Source organism: Malaclemys terrapin, chromosome 11 (genome assembly GCF_027887155.1).
Source record: "Malaclemys terrapin pileata isolate rMalTer1 chromosome 11, rMalTer1.hap1, whole genome shotgun sequence".
Classification (NCBI taxonomy): Eukaryota; Metazoa; Chordata; order Testudines; family Emydidae; genus Malaclemys; species Malaclemys terrapin.
This window is the reverse complement of record NC_071515.1, coordinates 15,100,259-15,120,112: the sequence shown is the minus strand read 5'-3', so window position 1 is coordinate 15,120,112 and position 19,854 is coordinate 15,100,259. Positions and strand designations below refer to the sequence as shown.

Sequence of the window (19,854 nt, the reverse complement as noted above, 5' to 3'; positions counted from 1 at the left end):
TAAGATGTTTGTTCTCTGGGAATGAAGGCACCTGAAGAAAAGTGGAAGTGGTTTGTCAACTTATGTTACTTTAGTTCTCAGTCTTGCAAAGACTTATGAATGGGTGTTACTTTACATCCTATGAGTAGCCCCATCGAAGTCAAAGGCCATAATGTGAAGCACAGGATTGGGGTCTTGGTTAGCTAAATAAACATGTATAAGACAAAATATACATTAAAGGACTAAATTTGATAAATGGGAAGATCATTTGCAGAAACTGGTCGTAAAAAAGGATATTTTAAAGAGATACTTAGTATTGCGTAAGCATCTTGCTTCACTGAAGGAGGCTGTTGTCACTTTTTAAAACAAGACTTTACAACAGTTGCTCACTTTGGTGACATAAGTAAATAAGACTGAAGAATTGGCTTTGGCATTTAAGAGGACAAGAAATCAAAGTCTCAGTTGTGGAAAGGCAAATATTTTACAGACTATTTTATTAATTAATTAATTTCATGTTTGATTTAAGCACCAGTTCAACAATTTAAAAAAATAGCTGTCGTATTTTAGTACCTTTGGACTGCCCCAATTTCCAATGCTTTCTAATGCCAAGATTGAGACTCTCAGTTCAGCTTTGCACAAGCAAACAGTTAAAAAGGGCACTTCCCATTTGCCTATTAGTTAAGTTTCATTATATTGAAATTATTACTGATTTACTGTTCTTTGTAATTGAATGTGTAGTGATTAGAATGTGTTTTTTTAATATATATTCTTACATGGGAATTTCTGTTTAAATAGCATGTATCAATGTAATGAAATGACTCAGGACATAAAATTGAGAGAGTCTTATCAAACTGAAACTACAGAGGAATTTTAGGTAGGCAAAATGTAATTACCCCACTTGGAATCTCAACAAGATAGGTGTTTCCACAGCCCATGAAAAAAAGACAGGCAGTAAGAAATCATTATTTCCAGGTGCTTATTACTAAGCCATAAAAATGTGCTCTGAACTGAAACTTGAGAGGGAAGGATTGAAATTTTGAGGTAACTTGTAAAAATGCACTAGTCTGGTCTTTTTGGGTTTTGGTCCTCCTGTATGTTAAAATGCTCTTTTCTTTCCCATACAGTCAAAGTACACAATACATTTAGCTTTCAAAAGATGTTACTGCTTATGACAGCAATTCATTTTCATTCAGATTTTCAGAAAATATGCTTATATCCTCTCAATGGGCTTGAACAGGGTACAGGTATCAAACCCAGTATGTTTCCACAGGATAGAAAGAAAACATGAAAATTAACGATTTAAGTACATAGCCAAAGACCAATAATTTCTTCAAAGGTAAGGTCCAAAGCCCACTGAATTCAGTAGACAGACTTCTATTGACTTCATCAATTGACTTCAAATCAGGCTTTATTATAGTATAATAATTTATTCAAGTTTTTAATTGGCTGCTAAATTGATACGATTCACGACAAGTAACAGTTTATCTAGAAAGGTTTCATTGGACACTGTATGAGCCCATAAAACTGGAAGATTTTAAACAACTTTTTACACAAAAGCAATCTTTCTAAATTCATATTTAATTAATGCTCTCTGCTGGCATTATGTTAAGAACCAGTGGGCCCAGTGCTAGAAAAAGGCAGCAGGACCTTTATTTTAGGGTGATAAGATGGTAAACCTAACTACCAAACTATATTCCCTAGAAAAAGCTTTATAGTATTTCACTTTTAACAGTGAATTTTCATAAAATATTAAGATGCAGGCACACCATAAACTATATTTTATACTGGATTTATACTATCAATTAAAGGAAAAGAGTCTATTCAAAGAGAGCCCCACGTACTGCATTTAGGATAGTACTCCAGAATTCATTTTATTAGAGCTGGATAATTATTGAAACACATGACAACACAGCTGCCAGCTGGAAGATGCCCATTTGCCACCCTGAGTCCCAAACAAGTTTAGTATCTAGGGTGCTGTGGTTTTTTTTAAATGTACTTTCTGGATTTACCACTGGGTCAATGAAAAGAGATCCTCCCATTGTATTTTCAACATTTCACAATCATGTGAAATGGATGGGGTTAAATTCAATTAATTCATCTCAGCTAAAGATGCCATAAATGTCCCAGGAGTTGCCAATGTGCAAAAAAGTAAAATTTGTTCCTATGTATGTTTGCTATGAAATTTTTGCTTTTTTCCACAAAAACAAGAGATTTAAATACATAGCCAAAGGGGTAAAAAAAATGCAGAGTGAAAATGAAACTTTTCTGACAAATAGATGAAATTTTGCTCAGGAATGAATGTGGAGAAATTCACAATTTTTCCATATTCACTGAAAAAGAAAGTTGTTTTGATAGAAGAAACAGAAAAATTTTATGCTGGATCAATGCTGTGAACATTCACTAGTTTTTCTAAGGTGCTGTGTATCCTTCTACCAGTCAATCCAGGTAGTTATATGCCCCTCATCACCACGTGTATCTTATGTGCAGCAAATAAATAAATTAAATAAATAAATCAGAATTTCTGCACACACATCTATCGTCTCCAGCAAATTATCACCTGGAAGCAACATCAGAGCACTGGCTAGTCAGCACTAGCTAATGCTCTATTGCTCCTGGATGTACACTCTGCACAAAATATGACAGAATCATATGAGATAGAAAGGAAATATTAGAACAGTTCTTCTATTCCCCAGGAGGACTAATGCTGGATTTGTCTCTTGGTCTAGTCCTATATGAAAGGAGTGACTCTTTTAAAGGAACCCCGTGTTATTAAGTGGTATTCACCCTTCAATGCAGCAAATCCCACTTCAGGTGCGGTGTAATTACAAGGCTCAAGACTGATACTTCTTTGTGTTTTGTCCAGGATAGTTTTAGATCTCTCAAGCGTTTGGGCTTAATATTAGGCTGAATGGTTTCTAAGTTTTCCCCAAAACAGTGATGCAGTTACCAGTAGAACAGTACTAAACCAATAACTCAGACAAAACCTTTCCCTGCATTTTATCAGCTGCTGTCTTATTCAGCCTCTTCGAACTGCAGATGCTCTTTTCAAATCCCTGACAATATTGCAAAGATCAAGCTTGCTCAATCAACCTGCCACTTTTGCAAATCGGAAGAAATTCTTTACTGACCTGAACTTGGAACCACCACTGTAAAAGGTATTCAGGCCTTTATTCCTATAAACTGTCAAAGTGAACACCAACTCTTTCATGTTTTTATGAAGCTGCAAAAACGTGATGAGGGGCCAATGCTGACGATGCTGGGAGATTAACATGTACTTCCTGCCCAGGATAATTCTCTAGTGTTTTTCTAAGTGATAGAGATCCATACGCCCATTCTCTTTATCTCCATCATGTTTCATCATTCAAAAAAATGAATGCACTACCAAACTCTACTGACAAATGCACAAACATCACTGTTATCTTAGAACACATTGCTTAAAGTAGCATTGCTATACTCGGAACTTTTCCAAAACTATAACACTGTCTCGGTAGCCTTTCAGAAGACCTGTCTACTATGCTCCAAATCTGATTCTGTTGCATTAAGTTGCATATTTATGCCTCAAATTTGGTCATTCTACTAGGATAACTTCAATAATTTCATCTTCAACATGTAATAGGGTAGGTTATAGGACCTTGGTCTTTTAGGTCACATTTTCTCCCCAAAATATCTTCTAAATTGTACCTATGAAACCAATATTTGTACATGACAATCACATTTTAGATGGCTGTGGCACCTTTAAGACTAACAGACGTATGGGAGCATAAGCTTTCGTGGGTGAATACTCACTTCGTCAGACGTCTGACGAACTGGGTATTCATCCATGAAAGCTTATGCTCCCATACGTCTGTTAGTCTATAAGGTGCCACAGGACTCTTTGTCACTTTTTACAGAACCAGACTAACACGGCTCCCCCTCTGATACTTGACATTTTAGATGGTTCACTACCTGATTTTTAAATGCAAACATCCATTAAAAAGAATCGTTCTTCAATATTAATTGAAATGGTTAATGTTATGGAAGTTTCTATGGGGCACCATTGGTCCTATGGATAGGGCAGTCGACTGGAACTCAGAAGACTTCTGTTGTATTTCTGACTCCGCCACCGACCGACTGTGTGATTTTGGGCAAATCACTTCACCTCCCACCCTTTGGTTGCCTTGCCTATTTCTTACTGCAAACACTTACAGACATGCTTAACTTTACTGCTGTGAGTACTCTTACTGGAGTTAACAGGACTAGTAAAAATAGTTAAGTTAAAGCACAGGGATAAGTAATTGCAGGATCAAGGCCTAAGACTGTTAGCTCTTTCTTTGTGTTTGAATAGCGCCTAACATGTTTGTGGCCAGAGGCGGCTCTAGGCACCAGCAAAGCAAGCACATGCTTGGGGCAGCCCATTTGCAGGGGCGGCAGGGATCCAGCATGGGAGCTGAGAACCAACAGGGGGCCCTGGGAGCTGTAGTTCCTTGGTTAGCTCCCTGCCTATAGAGCCAGCCCTGGAGCAGGGAAAGAACTACATTTCCCAGCATTCCCTTGGCCACTACCAACAGGAAAGAGGGGGAGGGAGTGAGGAAGCTGAGACCTCATGCTGCAGCCTGCTATGAATGGAGAGCTGCACTGGGAAGGGCAGGGATACCATATTTTAACTTTCAAAAAATAGGACACTTCATGGGGAGGGAGGGTAGCCCCACCCAGCCACCATCCACTCCCTCCGACTGCCTCCCACAGAAACCCCAAGCCATCCAACCCCCCTGCTCCCTGTCCCCTGACCACCCCCTCCCGGGACCCCTGCCCCAACTGCCCCCAGGATCCCACACCCATCTAAGCCCCACTGGTCCTTGTCCCCTGATTGCCCCCTTCCGGGACCCCACCCCCTATCTAAGCCTCCCTTCTCCTTGTCCCCTGATCAGCCTCTCCCGGGACCCCTGCCCCAACTGCCCCCCAGGACCACACCCCCTATCTAAGCCCCACTGGTCCTTGTCCCCTGATTGCCCCCTCCCGGGACCCTACCCCCATCTAAGCCTCCCTTCTCCTTGTCCCCAACTGCCCCCTCCTGAGACACCCCCCCCCAACTTTCCCCCTAGAACACCACCCCCTACCTGTCTCCCAACAAACCCCTGGGACTCCCATGCTGCTGCCTGTCCCCTGACTGCCCCCCACCCCGAATCCCTGACCCATCTAACCCCCGACCCATCTAACCCCCCCTTCTCCCTGCCCCTGACTGCCCCCCTGAACCTCCGTCCCATCCAACCCTCCCTGCCCCCATGGAACCCCCTATCCCTTCTCCAATCCCCCAGCCCCCTTACCGTGCCACTCAGACCAGCGTGTCTGGCCTCGCGCAGCGCCAGACACGCTGCTGCATACATGCCGCTGTGCTCCCCTGAGGAGCCACAGCCCCCCTCTCCCCGCCCCCAGTATCTGCCTTCCAGATTTGAACACCTCAAAATTCAGGAGTGCTCAAGCTCAGTTTGGGCAGCAGTTACTTCATTTCTCCCAAATCAAATATACTGATCCACTGTAACTTGCTGTAGAAAAAGTAGGATAAAATTGAGCAAGAAATGCTTCCCAGTGGTTATTAGGACTGGAATTGCTATTTTCAACAGCCATTGCTTTTTTGTTTGTTTGTTTGTTTGTTTGTTTGTTTGTTTGTTTAACAGGAAGAGAGTGATATTGCATTGGCAAATTCCCCATAGAAAGAAAAAGTGTAACAAAAGAATAATAAAGGCACCTCAACTTTTCCTCATTTATGTAGGACAGTCTTATAATATGCATCCAGATATCCTCCAATCACACAACCTGAAAATTGTTCCACTTTACTGTAGTTCTGTAACCTTATGGGAACCAATCCTGTCTGTGTTCTGTACACATCTAAAAATCCTGCTGAGAGACCTGCCCCGGGAGCGAGTTACCAGTGACCCAGGGCTGCGGTGGAAGAAGGTGTGTGTGGGGGGCAATGGTGGGGGGGTAGGGAGGAGCCCAGGGCTGGGGCAGCAGGGGGGTGCGGGTGGAGGGGTGAGAGCCCAGGGCTGGGGCGGCAGCGGGGGTGCGGCGAGAAGCCCCGGGTTGGGCCGGGGGGCAGCCAAAATTTTTTTGCTTGGGGCGGCAAAAAACCTAGAGCCAGCCAGCCCTGGTTGTGGCCTCTAAGATGTTAGTATAACAAGAAAAAAAATGTAATACTACTAATATAAATTACAAAGAAAAGGAGCAACACAATGTAGTGTTAACATCTCAATGCAATATACATATCTTTTTTTCAAGTTTGCATATATCTTAACACAGGATTAAATTGTTTGTCCCTTATTTTGCTGATACGTGAGCAAAAGTATACAAGAGAGATACTGCTTTTTTCAGTTTCTCATTCACAAACCACTCTGGATCATCTCGTATATTAATCATTAATCCTTTGCATATCTCAAATGCCTATCGGCTTATTGTTCCTACCCTCCTTAGTTCTTCAGACTGATTATTGTGGTTTGGGAGCCTGTTCCTGAAAACACTTCTATATGCGGGTAACTTCACTCAAGTTACTCACATGAGAAGCTCCAGGATCCTAAAGTCTTCATCGTCTGCCAATGATTTTCTGAACTATCACCAGTGATTCAGTCCCTTTAATATACAATTTCACTAAATATTAATTTATTTCTGCTGAAAAACACTTTTTATTATGGCCAAAAAATTGTGATGTTTGTATTTTTGTCTGACATTTTCTGGTGGTGGTTGTATTTTCCGTATAAATCCACTGACATGACTCTACACTGCAATAAAACAATCTGACAATGGATGCAGGCTTCCATCTCTGGATAGGGTAGGGAATTCCATGTTCTGATAGCTTTTGCTAGTTCAAAACCTCCTAAACTTTGAGATTACATGAAAGGATGAAAAGCTACTCCTGACAGCTAATATGGGCGTACTTTCCAGCTCCCCAGCCATTTAATACTGTGTTCAACCTAAGCCTCCAAGCAATCAAAGCCTGTGCAACAAATGAGAAACTGTTCTATGAAGTGAAAAGCACCCCGGCTCACATATGCGGCTTGGTTCACCCTAGACCATTTATTTTCGATTGTCTTCATACACATGGTCTCCAAGCTCTAACAACCTTGAAGCAATGTTGAACTGTTTTTGTATGAGGTATGGGGCTCCCTGCTTTCTTCTGCTCATCTATTTCTTGCTTGAGTTTTTATTTTGTGGCAAGACAGGAGCTAGGGTGGCTGCTGCCTTAAAAGAAAGTATTCAGCAGCATCCTAGCCAGCCTATTGTACCCAATCAGCGGTTAACACAATATAACCATTTCTCTCAAAGCCCTCTTTATGGCAATGCTCTGTGTGGCAGAGAGAAGAGAAAGCTTCTTGTCTCCAAAAGGTCCATGGATTCATATATTTCAAGGCCAGAAGGAACCATTAAGATGATCTGGTCTGATCTCCTGCATAACATAGGGCATATATTTCATCCCAGTGATTTCTGCATCTAGCTCAAGAACTTGTTCTTACTCAGGCACCATAGTGTGCCGCGTTGTGGTTGGCTCAAAAAGTTCTCTCCCCCCAGGAACAGCCAGTCACAACATCTACAATTATTTTGAACACATGCCTCTATCTAGATTGCAAGCATACAGCCAGATCCTTGCCACTCCTCCTCCCCTTCCTCCCCTCCCGTGCCAGCTCGGGCAGGGACAAAGCCGCCAGGAAGCTATCATAATTGGGCAGCTGAGCATTCCCTTGTGCAGGATATAGCTGGCATTATGCTAACTCTCACCACAGAGTAGGGATTGATCCAGGATCGGCGGTAGCCATGGCTGGGATAATCGGAGTGGGTATAGCTGGAGCACAGTGCATTCCAATAACCCTCAGCCGCTAGACCAGCCGCTAGGTGCTGTTCCAGTTGACATATTTGAAAGCAGCTGCGAGGCTGCTCTAAATAATGGTGGGTCTCAAGGATTCTGGCTCACAGTTTCTAACGATATGTGAAGACTGATGAGATGGTGGCGCCAAAAAAAGTGTGCTTTCTACACGCAGGACTGGACTTATTCAGCATTCAAGCCACACACACAAGCTTAGAAATCAAAGGGAGAGCCATGAGACCAGGGAAACACAAAGGAGGACCGCAGTCAGACAATCTAAGAGAGCTCACAGCACAAGTGTAACATTTCTGGCTGGTCAAGGCTCAAATCCAGGGAATGTCACTTAAAGTAATGTTATGAATCTGATCTCTTGCTAGTGCACTAGCAGATGCTTACAATGAACTGTACGAATGCCATGATGTGACTGCCTTCATGCACATTCGTGGCCTAATTTCAGTGTAGCTATGATCATGTTGTCTGTCACACAGGTGAAGTGGTCTTAATCCAGTTACTAACAAACATGCCACTCTATCAGCATTAATTAGCACCCTATTGGTAACCTTAGCAGAGAGGTCTAGGACAGAAAGGAGTGAGAGTGAAAGAGACTAACTCATCCAAATATTCCTAGACGTTACCCCTCTAAGACTGAGGCACTTTGGTTGGACTAAAATTTTCAGTGCTGTCAAACGAACACCTTTTGAGGACCGCCACTTTAGCGATTATAATTGTGAAACTGGGTTTCTAACAGTGGGAAGTTCAAAGTGTCCCAGAGTCAAAACGTGGTGAGCATTCTCGTTTTTCAGTTGCTCACACCCAGATGCACCGTAATTGCCTATAAATCTCACCAGAGGCAAGCGGGCCAAATCCTCGGCTAGTGTAAACTGATGTTGCTCCATTGACATCACTGAATGCAGAGTGATACCAGTTGGGAATCTGTCCCACCGTATGTCTCACATTTGTTCCATGTATACACCTGCAAACCCACCACAAACAAAACGTATGCATTGAGCAGAAGTACTTACTGCAGTTCTCAGGGTTTCTGTTGTGGTGGATCACTGTCTTTTGGTTGGGCGTGCTGAAGAGGCTGGTCCAGTTGATGGTGTGATAGTAGCACAGGTTGGTATTGTCAGTTATGTAGATGTTGCCAGCACTGATCTGCTTCAGCGACTGGAACTGTAGAGCAGTAATTGCCTGTTGCTTCAGGATGAGTAAGGAAAGGCCACTGGGGGAGCAAACATAAGCAGTGAATAGCCCTGGAATGTGGGATTTATCCCATGCGTGAAGGGACAATGGCGTGTCTTACCTAAAAGGAGTATTAATAAAGAACAACTCAAGAAGGGAGTTTAGTTTCAAGTGCTTCCAATGCCATATACACACAGCATGGTTCAAAGATTCATAGCAGGTCAGTCTAGTTCCACGGCTGTAAAGTAGTGAATGAGCATGTGGAAGAACTGAGTGTAGGAGACCACAAAGCAGCTTTGCTGACTTGTCTAGTGGAGCGTCACTGTGCTATCAGGGGTATGATACTATAAGCTGTGATGCTCACACTCCGACCATTACTGGAGGCTTACAGCTGTTACCCGCCTCTGTGGCACAAAATACAATTTCACCCACTCTCGCTGTTTTGAGTTCAAGTGCTATGCTGAGAACTGCAGAAAAGAGGGAAGGTTTCTAAAAAAAAAAAAAAAAAAAAAAGAGGGGCTAGTAATATTGGGAGAGGCTATAAATGAAAGAATGATGCAGTCCCACATCATGAAGGAAAATCCACTCTCGCGAGTCACATTAACGCCAGCTATAGTAATCTGGGAAGAAAGGATTATTTTCAAGGCAATTCCTCCAGATTGCTTTCTAGGATTTGTTGTTGTTTTTTTCTTGTATCAAAGTATCCGGTTATCTCCCTTCCTCATAGAAAGACTACGAGTTCACTGTGCAACATGGAGAGGATGATGTACATTATTTTACAGTTGAAAATTAGTGAAGCCAGAAATCGGGGTATTCGCTAGATTAAATCTTTTATTTTAATGATTATAATTGTTTTCCAGATGCTCTCAATGAAAATCGCTACTTCAAAAACCGAATACAGGGCTATAATGCAATCTCAAGGTTTCCCTGCTATTCATAATCTGCTTGGGCTGTTGTTTATGATATCAGCCGACTCCCTTGACTGATTTACTACATTTTGTTCAACCCGGAGCCAGGGGTTGCTGTATATATCATATAGATATATTGTTTCATTGTCCCATTATTTCTTACTATATTTGCTTCCCTCCAACACCAACCGCTCCACATCAGCTTTCATATCAAAACATCACTTGTAAAAGTGGAACTGGCAAACTATTGCAGGTGCCATATTCTGTAATGGTAGCGGGGGCAGCTCAGTGCTCATCCCTGTATTTCTCTTCTATTGCCTTTTAAGAAACAATATGCCCGGTATCACGAGCGTACTAGGAGATGCAAATGGCATCTGAGTCAACACATTCAAATGTGATACTTCTTTACAATGAAACACGGTATCTGTCAGAAATCATAATCTTCAAAATTAGTGATATTGCTTCATGAGTCAAAGACTTGGAACATGAATAGCAAGGCTGTGCACACTGCACATTCCATCATTAATGGAATTTAGAGGGTCATGAGTTGATTACCGTGGCAGGAAACCTAGACGCAATGATTTTTAAAGCAACATAATTAACAGGGTCAATAGTGTTTGCACAGCTTAAAGTTGTTAGTCCATGTACCCAGTGTTAGTGAATGCATTGGTAATTGAGAAATATGCTAAGTGATTATGCAGTTGGTCCTCATGAAGGACTTTACATTCTATGCTATGCATATGATACTCTTTGAATGGCGATAGCACAGTATAAATTATTACATAAATAGAGAAAAGCACATCTTACCTATATAGGGCTCTTCCACCTATAGTAACCAAGTTAGAAAACACACGGAAATCTGTCATGTTTTGCGGCCATGACTGAATATTCAAGAAACCTGAAGGAGATAAAGTCAGAAATGTTAGCAAGTGTCTCATCATCTCAACCACAGAAACTGCTTTATGATGTATCTCAATTATGAAAGAACGATAAAAGGATAGCATGGATCTGAGAAGCAGAAATAGGTGGGTAATGAATGATGCAGGATACTGTCTTTGAATGTCAGCCACTGTAGTATAGGCTCCTCCAGAAGAGCAAAGATTTGTAAATATGTTGTTTTAGAAGACTCAGAACTAGTACAGTCTCAGAGACTGGAGTCAGGAGAAGCCCGGTAACATATGAGCAAATTCAACACTTCTTAGATTTCCCGGCCTTTTTCTAGCAAAAGTCAGCAGACAAAATCAAAATATGCATGACCGAGGAACACGTGTGTGAAAAACGCACATTTTAGTTGAGTTTGTTTTGCTATAGATAAATCTAACAAAATATCCCAGTTTTGAAACAGTTCTGAGAATTTGGATTTGAGGCATTGCAGCCCAGTCTCCTCTCTGCCACATGTGACATCATGATTCTCCAGGATGACAGTGACATAAATATGAATCACTGGCATTGGGAGGAGTGACATAAATATGTATCGTTGCCACACTGATGCTCTCTCTAGCACCACATGCAAAGCAGGAAGACCATGCATCGCACAGTCCCCACGTGCCTGGCATCACTATGACCCTCATGTAACAAGGTACTTAAAGCATGTGAATAGTCCTGCTGACATCAATGGGACTTAAAGCTGTGACCTTCAATGGGGCTATTTGGGTGCTTAATGTTTGGCAGTTATGTACCTTTCTGAGTTGATGCCTATATTACCTAAGACACTTCATTAGTTAGGGTGAGATTCAGAGCTCACTTGCACGTTGGTAACGCTGCTGACCAACTGGGGATATAAGTTAGGGCACAATTTCTGGATGTACTTAGTGGATGTAAGTTAGGGCACAATTTGTCCCTGATTTTTGAGTGGTAAAGCATTTGGGGACATGTCATATAAGGTCATTTAAAAAGGGCAAGATCTTGCTTAAACTCTTCCCCATGATAACCATCCCATAGTAGGGGTAGCTTGTCTATGTGGTTGTTGCTTGTCCTTAACGATATATAAAGCACTGGAAACAGCAATCAGTGGAGAACTCATAGCTGTGGTATTTCACTTCACAGCCCTGTGAGCTGAAACTGTAGCAAACATGGTGGAAGTTCATGAAGCACTATACGGAGTTCGAGCCATACAACTCCCATTAAGTGTCACAAACCAATAGGAGTCACAAACTGAACTCCCCCACAGCAATGATTTAAAGATTTATATTTAAGTCAGAGCAATGGTTCGGAACCTTTTCCTTACAGCAACCCCCTTTTCCCTATCAGGAGCGCCCCAAAGTCCTCCTCCCATCTTGCATGTATCTAACCAGGATCTCCTTCCTGCAATAAGGTCCTGACCTCCTGACACCTGTTTGTAGTCCCTAGATTGAGAACCCCAGAGTTCGACAACATTCTGCATTAATAAGAACAAAGAGTATGTACTTGTAAGCGACAACTGATACCGAAGAAGTTAAGCATTAAATGTTTATCGGACTTGTGGCATAGCTAGTAAAAAAAATATGTATCCTTTAAATATAAACAAATGGCAAATGCAAAATAAGGAAAGAGCCCAAATTATGTAGGATCACAGAGGTGAGTTACCTGTTATCTCTCTGACTGTTTGGAAAGTATTTAATTTCTCTGGGTCCATTGCTGCAATTGTGTGATAGGGGTCCCTGGAAGATTAGAAGGACACACAATGATGATCTGAATGTAAAATGAGCAGGCTTATGAAAGTACATCATATAATAGCAGTATTCGGAATACCAGCACCTTGCTTTTAGGTAGCAAATACACCAAGTCATTTTTCAATTCATTAAATTCCTGAGCCTTGAGTGTTTCCCCAGGAGTCCTGAGCCCAACATTTTCCAGTTCAGCTTGATGGAAGGTGAGGGGTGCTCATCACCTTTACAGTTTTTTGGGAAATATCTATGAAAATCAAACCGCAAAGGGTTGATTATCAAAAAGTGCCGAGCTCCCACCCTGTCCGGAAATCAGGCTTTTTCCAAGGTGTCTCAAGTTTGCCACCCCAAAAATGAGGTGCCCAAAACAAATTTTAAAGTCTTAGCCAGAATATGCTAGTGCAGACAATGCTGGAGTTGCCTTATTTCATGACCCTTCGCCTATCACAGCAAATAAAATAAAGTAAGAGAACATTCTCCTGAAAGGTACCCCCTTAATGTAAACTTTATTACACTGTGACCCCTCCATAGAAGAATACTTATATGAAAATGCTGATCTGAACAAAGTTTTTTTTGAAGTACAAGGAAAGGTTCTTGTGTAATACCTTGCTATGGAATGTTTGCATTCTTTTCTTAAAAAAAAAAAAAAAAAAAAAACATCCCTAGGGTGGTAGGTAACCTCAGAAAAGGTGAAGTATGCATTCCCAACATCTCATTATTTGCCTTTCCCAGAGACGTGGCGCTTGGGATTTGTATACAAGGGTAATCAAACATGATGCCTTTGGAGACAAGCTCTCAGAATTCAGTGCAGTGACAGAGTAATGGGGGTCACTTCTAACCTTTACAGAGAGCATTTCCAGGTGAGCAGGAGTGAAATGAGTTCTGGAAACTTAACCTAAAGCCCAGTGGACCACAGCAATAGTGTACACTTAATTTTAGCAAATTGGGGCTCTCGTAAAAAAAGATGACAGGTTTTGAGGATTCAGCATAGAAATATAATTTTTCTTTTGAAATCCATTAATATTAAAAAAAGCTCTCTTTGCTAAACATGAGACTACTAGATAAAACATCCCCATCCCAATGTCAGTGAGTATTTTAGACAAAAAAAGTCAAACCAATAAAGAAGAGAAGCCAATGCATCTTACGTAGCCATTTCCTCTTCTTACAGAACTGTAGGATAAGACATTCTTCCCCAACTATTCCAATTATATTTTATCGTTAGGCCACTTATTTTTATTGCCACTGCATGATAAAATCACTGAAGACACATTTTCTGTGCATGCTGATGTTAGCTCAAATCTTACCTGAGCTCTCTCTTCAAACACAGGGAATTAAGAACCTGATCCAAAGGCCACTGAAGTCAATGAGAGTCCTCTGATTGACTTCCACTGGCTTGGAATCAGGCCATAAATGAATACCTCTCATGTACCAGGGCCTTTATTAAACTAAACTGCCCTATTATCGGACTTCTAGAGAACAAGTGAGCTGCAGTTTACTAACTTCGTACTGCAAGGGCCAACTTTCTATTGATAGCTTCCTTCATTTTGCACCTTCTGATCATAAGAACACACAGAGAACTTTGGGTCCCAGCTAGCTTCATATTTATTTTAATACTCCCTTCTTGAAAGGTGGTAACGAAGCAGTCCTGGAAATACGCCATCACCAGCATTGCTGGAGGGGATACATTCTGCACATGTAGTGTTCTAAAAATGCTTTGCGCAAACTGCTCTGGGTATCTTTTCCTATGAATTTCCATTCCTGAATTCCAGCTCCCGTGTCGGTGGTTAGGTGTTAAAATTATTTAAGGTGAGCTTATGGAAATGTTTTCAGTGACCTTTTTTTCCTCAAGGCATACTATTTCTTTTAAACTACAAAGCTTCCAGACCATACATCGCAGCCAGTACCACCTCTGGACTATAAAGGTGTCTCATTCTGTATTTCAGTCAATGCTTTCTCGGTCTCAAACTGAATGCCAGATTTTACACACATGCATTAATGAAGTTCACTTCACTCATACACTTAGGGAGAAGCCATGTATTAACACTGACAAAGACTATGAGCATTATTGAAAGCCTATTGAAGTTAATGGAAAGGTAACATCCATTGACGTCAATGGGCTATTGACTAGGCCCTATTTATCTTCACAGGTCTTGTAAACTAACAAATGAATCAAAAGGGTGGAGATGCAATATTTTTACAAAGCTGCTCTAGAAAAGGGAAGGGTAGCATACTAAATGTATCTATTAATCAAAGAGCCAATACTGTTTATATGGTTAATGATCAACTCCCCACCAAGTGAAGGTAAAATACGAACAAGCATCTTGTACTTCATTAGGCAAAGTATTTAAAAACACACATATGCACACACACTTTTAATAACCTCTGCAATTAAAATTGTAAAAACTCCTCTTAATTTTCCATTCCCCATGGACTCTTAATGTCTACGACCTAAAATATGAGCGAGTATACATTTCTAAAAAGAATAGGCTAGAATTCATCCTGAATATATGCATTCATGGAAACAACTTCCTTATTTAAAACTATGAGTGGCAAATATGTATTTGATTATTATTTCAATACACAATTTGGATGTTTTGTTTAATTCTATTTTGCAAGTTGTTCCTGTTCTTGTAACTTCCTTTCTGTAAATATACTTTGTAAAATTTAATAAATTTAAACAAACAAACAAAAGCCCTTACACTATAACATTATTTTAATTCATTCTCTGAGCTCTTCTTTTTTCCAAAATGATTCGTATTTCTCCAGCCTGTTCCTTTCAAGATCTATGGCCGATTTCCAATGTAATGCTCAAGATTAAGTCCACTGTGCTGCTTAAGACTGGTATTAGTCTTTTCATGCAGGACACTGATTAGAGCAGGGTATGGTTTCAACAGGAATGTCACAAGCTTGTATTCCACTGTTCCAACACGGCAATATATTTTATCCTTTTTGCTTGTCTTTTATTTCTAGTCCATGATTTAGATCCTTTTTCAGAGAATATGATTTTATTCCAAGGTCATTTTTGCCCCAGCTTCTTGCTTGATGTTACACAGATTCATTAGCACAATTCAGCTTGTAGTTCTGCTCTACATTTTTTGCAGCTAATACCCTAAAAATACTCAAAATTACATTTCACTTAATGCATTGGCTAAAGCACACAATATGTTCAGACTCCTGTACATTTTGCTTGCTGCCTTTCTTGTGTTTTCTAACCTCCTTTCCGTCATGCGAGTTTAACAAATTTAAAGCAGCCTCCTTGGTTGGTCATTTGTACCTATTAGAACGTGTGAGATGTGACCATTGACTCCTGGGTGACCCTCTTCAGTGATTCCCCAAGTCTGCAGCAGCACTTCTTTGAATCACTTACACCTGGTTCTTTATCCATTCCTATGCTTTATTACATTAACCGTTCACACTATAGTCCCTGCTGTGAGAGATAAGACCATCTACACGGTCAAACTCTAACTTCCCTGTTTTATTATCATCAAGCTCTAGGGTCCTGATCCAATTCCCATGGAGTCTCTACACTGACCTCAATGCACTCTGGATCATGCTGTAGGTGACGGTGCACTACAATTGGCCCCTATAACAAATTCAAATATTATGGAATCAGGCTTCTTTCGCCTCACCCGTAAGGGCAGTCTGAAAGACACATCCTGATATAGGCCGTTATGACTTTTCTACATACCAGAACACACAGGATGACTGTGGAAAAATCCACCACTATTAGTCATGTCAAAATTCTGTTTCAGATCCTTTGTTGTAGTGTTGTTAACCATGCTTTCCACGTGCAGTGGCAAAGTTGCAAGCATCGATTTGGCATGGGAACTGTAATTAGATCTCAGTTCTCAACATCTGATGCTGGAAACTTTAAGGAGCCTACAGATCTGATGTAACGATTTAAAAGCTATGTAGTGGCAGAAATAATTGAATAGTTTTTGTTGTTATCACACAGAAAAGAAAGAAATTATACTCATAACAGCGAAGTACTTATAGTCATAACAGCAACGTTTCCACATGCTCGACTGTGCTAATCTATCTGTGGGATTTTGTTCTTTATAATGGGTATTATTATACCTCACCAAGGTGGCACCTTAATTCACCTTGACTGATGACTGATGCTCACGTGAGGGCTGAATTAAAAAGGAGAGCTAAACATATTTCTGTCCTACCAAAGATAATCCTTTCAGGATGGAAGGAAGACTATGTGAGAAAACTGCTAGCTGCAGTATAGGTCACCTATATCTAAACACAGAACTTCTTTCCCCGGGAGGCATTTCCATTGGGAAATGATGCCCATTCATACAAGGTGACATCAGTAGTGCAAACTGTTGGCTTTAATGGTGACCAAATGGGGCACCAAAACATAATCTAAAGTGCCGGTTAACTCTTTGGTATACCTTCCTTAAGCAAGATATAACCAGCAGAAACCTTGGTTCTTATAACTCTCTCTCTCTCTACAGTTGTCTCTGAACCTTTGATACACACGTGGAAGGATTCAAGTCACAGATATGTCTGAACCGACACACACTGGATACAACCCCCTTGAGCGTTGTGGGTGTTTGCAATACAAACTTGAATGCACATTTCACAGCCATATCTTATCTTATGTTCAAAGTCCAGGGGGCGGCTCTTCAGCTGGTGTGCATTGTCATAGGCAAGGCCATTGTCATGGAGCTATGGCCATTTAAATCAATTAAGGATCAGCCCTCAGATCTGGAACCACATTTTGCAGATTAGGCCCATTTTTAGTTCAAGATAAGAAAATCAGTGGAAGTGAACCGTTCTGGTCCCCACAATCCCTGACCAGCTGTCACTCCAGCGGCCAGGGTCTCCTAAACTGAATATGTGACCCAATTGTGTTTCCTTTTCCCAGCACAAACTTTCTTTCTTATCCTTTGTTTCATAAAAGCTGAATGTGAGAATCAAGCTGGCAGTACCAGCACTTCAAAAAGCGAGCAGAAAACCAATTTATCTTGGGGCTTCTATTTAGTCAGGCATTCTTACAACCATATAAATCAGAAGTGTCCACAGCTAGTTCTGTCCTGCAGCCTGCCCCCTAACATACTGTGCAAAAATGTGTTAGTGCTCACCCATGAATCCCAGTGACAAGAAAGATCAGGTTCCCGTTGATCTTGGTACAGTTTATGAACTTGTCAATGTTGCTGGAGTCAACGGTTTGAGCGGACGTTAAACTCCCTGTGCCGATGCCATCACATGCTGCCAAAACAAGAACCCCATGAAAACAACTTGCAACACAATTAAATGAATCAATAAATGTTTGCTCCTTATTCATCTGAACTTTCATTTCCTCCAGGGATGGGCAGAATGATTCTGGTAAAACAAGAATCACTTAGAACCATTGCCCGCCCCTCAAAATGAACACGAGGACAAACTTGCCAAGGTTCGAAAAATATCTCTAAGAACTTGTGTTGGGAAGGCAAAGTGACTCAGGTTTCCACCCGGAAGCTTCCTGTTGAGGCAAAGGAGGGATTTAGATATTTCATCAATGCTACTGGAGAGAAAGGAGAGGATCTCTTGTCTCTCAAAGACATTCAGAGAGGAGGCTGAAGAACCTCAGGTCTCTACTTTGGGAGAGCAGAAACTCAGCAGTTGTACTAGCAGGTTGCTGGGACATCCCATAAAGATGACAATAAAGGTAGTGAAGAATCGGGGCTTTTGGAAGTGGCCCTGAAAGGTTCCAACAGAGAAGCTTTCAAACCAGTGAATGTTAACAAATTCCAACCACCACCAACAACAAAAAACCTACAGGTCAATTCCAGTCAAACGACCAAAAATTATCCTTACTTTTCCCAAGGACGAAATGAGCCTTTTGACTATATTACCACTGTATAGCGATAATCCTGAAATACGTTATCTTTTGGAATATTCGTCTCATGGCAGCCATCATAGTTCTATGTTCTGTGGAGGCCCAAAGTACCCGATATCCAAGAACTTATTCATGAATACATTTCATTTAAAAGTAATACCTTGTTTGCTCTACTAGAGTGCAGAGTAAATTCAAGCAAAGCTATAATAAATGATAACCTACCTTTAGGACAAATGTCAGTGCAGGGTTTGCACATCTTTATACCATTTTCTTCAACCTCCATCTTGGAGCTGGGACAGGCACGGACACAAGAGCTGGAATCTACCACAAAGTTATCTGTAAAGGAATAGTGCAGTGCTCAAAAACAAGCCAGTATATTAAGTTATATTGGGGCATAATTTTGGGGGTTCTGAAAATCAATATAAGTTATTTATTGCCTTGAGTATTTTAATGATGGGTAAGATTTTCAGGAGCTCCTAAGTCAGTTAAATAATTAGGAGCTTAAGTCCCACTGAAAGTTATCGAGACAGACTCTCCTCAGTGCCCATGGCAAGCATTTATGACAATTTTACCCAATATTATTTTGAAAAATGCTTTGAAAATATTGGCATCCCTTTTCAATCTAACTACTGAAAAAAAACAGCAATGGATAGATATCTGTCTGAAGGACTTCAACAGAAGTCACATGCATGCCTACAATACCCATGTGTCCTGATATATAGTGCCTTGAGAAGAAACATACTGTGGAAAGAAAAACTAAAGAAGAGTTGTTGATTTTAAATACCTGAAACTACCAAGAGAGAGAGTGAGTTATCTTAGACTTTTTTGGTGAAAATATCCTATATGTCAGCTATCTTTTGTTTCCATAGACTGCAAGTATATTGGGTACCATTAACATAATGGAGCTATTGCTGAAATCAATAAAAACAACAAGGAGTCTGGTGGCACCTTAAAGACTAACAGATTTATTTGGGCATAAGCTTTCATGGGTAAAAACCTCACTTCTTCAGATGTAAGGTGCCACCAGACTCCTGGTTGTTTTTGTAGATACAGATTAACACGGCTACCCCCTGATGCTGAAATCAATGGCATTGCTCCTAGACTATGCTACTACTCAATGTAAGTAACAGTGGAAGAATTTAGTACTTGATATTAAGAGTCACAGTTCTTAATAGTTACCACAATGATCATGGTTTTCCCCATTGAAATTATATGGAATACCACAGTAGTGGTAAATTCTACAGTGTGATAATTGCTAAGACTTTAATGGTGCCCAATAAACTTGTGTAACCCACACACCTTCTGGGTGTGATGTTCTGTCCCATCTAGTGACACTTAGCCCACTTAGCAAGAGAGGGAGAGAGAGAAAATGAGTCTTCTCTACAGCCTTAGCTAACAGCCATTTGACTTTTAGTTCATGCAGTAGAGGCTCATGCACTAAGCTCCAGAAGTCCCAGGTTCAATCCCGCCCGCCGATGA

At 41.0% G+C, this 19,854-nt stretch overlaps 1 protein-coding gene across 1 annotated transcript in view; it reads right to left on the bottom strand.

Annotated features, from left to right (window-relative positions):
* ERBB4 (erb-b2 receptor tyrosine kinase 4) overlaps nucleotides 1-19,854 on the bottom strand; it is a 978,527-nt gene that overhangs the window by 224,455 nt on the left and 734,218 nt on the right. The window contains exons 8-12 of the mRNA XM_054044415.1: nucleotides 18,598-18,711; nucleotides 17,639-17,765; nucleotides 12,466-12,539; nucleotides 10,708-10,798; nucleotides 8,833-9,032 (exon numbers count right to left, since the gene is read on the bottom strand). Coding sequence (XP_053900390.1) covers nucleotides 8,833-9,032; nucleotides 10,708-10,798; nucleotides 12,466-12,539; nucleotides 17,639-17,765; nucleotides 18,598-18,711 — 606 coding nt within the window. The remainder of the gene's footprint in view (nucleotides 1-8,832; nucleotides 9,033-10,707; nucleotides 10,799-12,465; nucleotides 12,540-17,638; nucleotides 17,766-18,597; nucleotides 18,712-19,854) is intronic.